Genomic DNA, 4,114 nt, shown 5'->3' with positions numbered 1-4,114 from the left:
GCAGCTCCTTCTAGTGCCGGTGCCGATGTTGTCGTGGCTCGTCGCCGTGATCGCTCTTTGTTTTGGTATCCGGAGCTTGTCCGGATAGGCCTCAGCGGGACAAAGGTCGCACTTCCTCGCGCAGCTCGAGGTTGTCGCTGTCGGCGTTTGTATCGACTATACAACGCACAGCGCCACGATACCCAACGTAGAAGCAATAGTCTTTGCTATCGCTACGGTGCCGATGGCTACGACCAGCTAGCTGGACGTGCACCATTTAAGTAGGCTCCGCGAGCTTCTTCTGTACACCTTCTGTACACCTACGCCAAGGCAATCGCGCCAGCGCTCTATGGCTACGACGCTGCTCATAACGCTACTGGTACCACCGGGCGTGCTTGGCGTGGCATCGGGTCTCGATGACGTAGACCGTAGAACTCGCATGCTGCATGAGACCGTAGCGGTCTTCATCATTGACAAGCGTATCCCTGGTGAGTCAATGTCCTGCATTACAGAGATAGGTGACGGAAGAAGAACCTCGGCCACACGAGTTTCACCGTCCACAGGACGCTCGCTGGCGACCGCCCTGCCGTGCAGCCAAGACCCGCCGCGCCGCCGGATCGACGAAAATGAAGTTTGAAAATATAATCGCCCGTACTTGCCAGAGTGCTAGACCACACTCTGGGGAGTCTAAAATGCTATGTGACGTCGCCGTGCGAGCTCTGTAGCGAGAGCAAATGACAGCGGCAAACAATATTTTGATATAGTGTGATTTTTGGCTATACCGAAATACTGTACGGGATACGAGGCCTCATCACGCAGCGGTACCGCGCGCACGTTGCCTCCCGCAGCCACATGCAACACGCTCTCTAGCATGAACCGAAAGAGACAGCGTCCTCGGTTTCCGCGACTTCGACGCATTGCCAACCGAAATTGCATGTCGAATTTCCCGAAAACCGACGCTCGGCAGTTCGAGTTTGGTGTGAGTGCCCAAGCAACGACGGCGACCAACAAGCTGGTCGCACACCAGGTCGAGACCCATTGCCAACTGTGGCAGCCAGTTTTACGGTCCTTGGAGCTTTGGAACCCCGCGATGTCACGTGAAGTATTTGGACAATTCTGCAACCACCTCAAAAAATGGAAAATGGATTTGCGCGTGATTGCGCCACGTGCAGCGTCGGAAACGACATGTACGTCATTCAAGAAGTGTGTGGAGATGTATGCACGGCTGCTACGTGGCGCTGGCGCGTCTGTGGGCTGCTACTCGTCGTTGTGCTGAATGGTGCTCACACTATTCAAGTCGAGGTCGTGAACCAAGTCTTGTGATTGGCTAGGAAGATCAAGAATTGAGCCAATCCAGCGTGGGCTGCGGATCCGCAAGCACAGAGTGGATGCGCGCGAACATCAGGTACTGTACGTCCGGCGCGACGATGGGCTGTACGAAGAGGCAGAGCGCGCTGCCTTCCGCGAGAAGCGCAAGGGGAACCTCGACGGCCGCGTCGAGGCGCTCAAGAAGACCAAGCCGACGCCATCGACCACTTTGTGCCCGACGGACCGCGCCGGCGCCAGTTTCGCAATCGGCGGCGCGCTGAGCCCAGTCCACTGCCAGATAGGCCGACGCAAGCCGCCCTCGCAACCCTGCCGGGTTTTTGACAAATTGTGCCCACTTTCCGGGCCGGTGAACGATACGTGTCCACGTTTGCATAATGTACCCAAACGGGCGAAGACGCACTTGACTCGCTAGGCGTTGGAGGGTTAACCCTCCGAGGACGGACCAGTTACCGGTACTGGTAAGCCAACCAAAATGACAAGCATGCACCTTCATCATTTTTCAATTGCAGATGAGCAGACGAGAAGGGGCGGATCGCACATGTTCCAGCACAGAAGTAAATTTATTTTTCCTCAATCAAGACCGAACTACTTGGGGGCAACAACCGTGTTGGTGTCCGCCATGCCGGTGGTGGGCGAGGCGGGTTAGCTATTTGACGGACACTACCAATTTGGAAATGGCTCGAGCTCGTTTGCTCTGCGCCTGGGTCTTGGCCTTTGTTCGAACTTGTAACTGGTCTTCTAGATCGCTCGTCCTTGCGCGGAAAACCTCTTCCACTGCTTGGAAACGGCCCTTTGATTGATCGTCTTATGCAAAATGTATTGAGGTTGCTCGACATCATCTACCGCTAGTCATGGTCACTGTCGATGTAGTCATCGCTGTCGCTCGAGAACTCGTCGTCGTCAAGGAGCAATTGCAACAGCGGGTCCTCGACGGGAAGAACTGTTTGTGAAAACAGACGGTGCGCCGCCGCCAAGCGAAGCGGTGTCGAGAAGAGTCAGTGCGGCGCGTACAACAAGCCGTTGCGACCGATCGACGCGGCGACATCAAGACACGAGAAACCCAGCAAGACATGCTGCTCTGTACTAGTACGGCTTTAGCGTGGCTTCCGCGAGTGCTCCGAAAACTAAACCTTTGTTCGGACGTCCCAACGTGCGACGCCCAGCGCCACGAAGACCACAAAACTGGAAATTCAAAATCATGCATTCGCGCATACATCAAGTAGTACGTCGTCCAGAACGGCAGAGTCCCATGGACAGTTCATTGCTCATTCGGTCTCGTCCGAGGCGTCATCGTTTGTGACCACGCTGTCGACACTGCGCGCGTCGACGGTTGTTGGCGTCATGGACGCACGAATGGCTGCTGGAAGCTGGAGCGTCGGGTACGAGAGGTACGTTGTGACCTCGCACGTTCCGCGATGTCGGTCGCCGCGTGCGAGCCGAATGTCGCCAGCTTCGCCCCAGTTGGTGCCCCACGCGTTGCGCACCTTGAAAAAGTCGATGGGCGCCGAGCCGTAGCCAGTGTCTTGGGTGCCGTAGCCAACGACGAGAACGGCTTGGCCGCCTGGTTGGTCCGGGTACCCGGCGGGGCACCAGGAAATGACGCCGCCAGCGTACAGTCGCCACGAGATGTTGGACGTCGTGACGTACGCCACAACCGGCTGCTTCTGAAGCTGCTCGACGAGCGCGTCGTCTCCGCTGGCTTCGAAGACGTTCCCGACTTGGAGCGAGATGGACCCGGCGCACTTGGAGTTGTCGCTGCAGATCGATACCGAGCCCGAGGCGCCCGAGACGTATGGGATCGCCGATCGCGAGCACACCGAGTTGGGCTGCGAGACGAGCCACTTCATACCCGTGGTCGCAAAGCCACCGCGGCAGCCGTTGGCGCCTCCGGGTGTCGTGCAGCTCAGTACTTGCTGCTCCGAGAGGTCGATGGCCTCGCCGGTCGCGAGACAGTGCGCCGAGGACACGACCGCTGCCGCCGCGATCGCCCAATGGCTTCGACACTTGCCCATGGTCTTGACTGGCGGCACACAAACCGACTGCTTGGTCCAATCGACTGCCTTGACGACGGGGCCACCGAGAGCCGTAGGATTCGTCCGGGTGGCGGGCGACAAGCGCTCCGGCAATGGCCGTGCCGAGACCATTGCGAACCGCGCAAACTCTTCGTCCGTGAGCAGTGCAAACTTGGTCAAGTGGCTGAACGTTGCATGCGGATTGGCCTCCTGGAGGGATGGCAGCATCTCCTTTGCCGCTCGGATGCGCCGAAGGAGCTCGTCGCGGTACGGCTTGACCGACGCCATGGCCACGCGCACGTCGTCGTCGCTGCCAAACTTTTGTTGCCAGAGCGCCAAGTCGCGGTTGAGCTCGGGGCGCTCGGCGTCCGAGATGCGTTGCGCACCAATGGCCGCCGCCAGCGCAGAGAAGAAGAAGAAGAAGGGCATCCAACGCAAGATGCAGACTGAGGAGGAAGAGAGAAAGGGTGGTGCGTCGCGTGCAAGGAAACAGGCCGATCGAAGCGTGTTCGAATCGACACGGAAGCGAGAAGATCCCAGCCAGAAGCGCTGGCTACTGCTTCAAGGTCGTAGCGATTCCAACGATCCGTGACGCGCTGGCCAGTGCTGCGGGCTCTTCTGGACCAGAACGCCGTAGAGGCGCGGAGCAACAGAATGGAAGACCGAGAGCATGGTGCAGTGACCATGACATGCATCGCGCACAGCCGTTGGATGGGTGCTAGAACGTTCGTATTGATGTTTATGCTACGCAGTATCGAGGTATCAATGTTTCAAAATCTACGTGGCACGTTCTG

At 58.0% G+C, this 4,114-nt stretch overlaps 2 protein-coding genes across 2 annotated transcripts; one reads left to right on the top strand and one right to left on the bottom strand.

The window, feature by feature from the left end:
• Positions 1–2,178: 2,178 nt before the first annotated feature.
• On the top strand, positions 2,179–2,406 carry SPRG_17603 (hypothetical protein; the record flags this gene model as incomplete). Its single annotated transcript, XM_012356962.1, has 1 exon — positions 2,179–2,406. A coding segment is annotated over one exon (228 nt), but the record flags the coding sequence as incomplete, so codon positions are not given.
• Positions 2,407–2,573: 167 nt separating this feature from the next.
• On the bottom strand, positions 2,574–3,749 carry SPRG_17602 (hypothetical protein; the record flags this gene model as incomplete). The annotated part of the gene is made up of 1 exon (XM_012356961.1): positions 2,574–3,749. The coding sequence occupies one exon, from the start codon at positions 3,747–3,749 to the stop codon at positions 2,574–2,576; it is 1,176 nt and encodes a 391-aa protein (XP_012212351.1).
• Between the last annotated feature and the right edge of the window lie 365 nt (positions 3,750–4,114).

Source organism: Saprolegnia parasitica (genome assembly GCF_000151545.1).
Source record: "Saprolegnia parasitica CBS 223.65 unplaced genomic scaffold supercont2.663, whole genome shotgun sequence".
Classification (NCBI taxonomy): Eukaryota; Oomycota; class Saprolegniomycetes; order Saprolegniales; family Saprolegniaceae; genus Saprolegnia; species Saprolegnia parasitica.
Note: the sequence above shows the minus strand (reverse complement) of the source record. Positions and strands in the feature narration are given on the sequence as shown.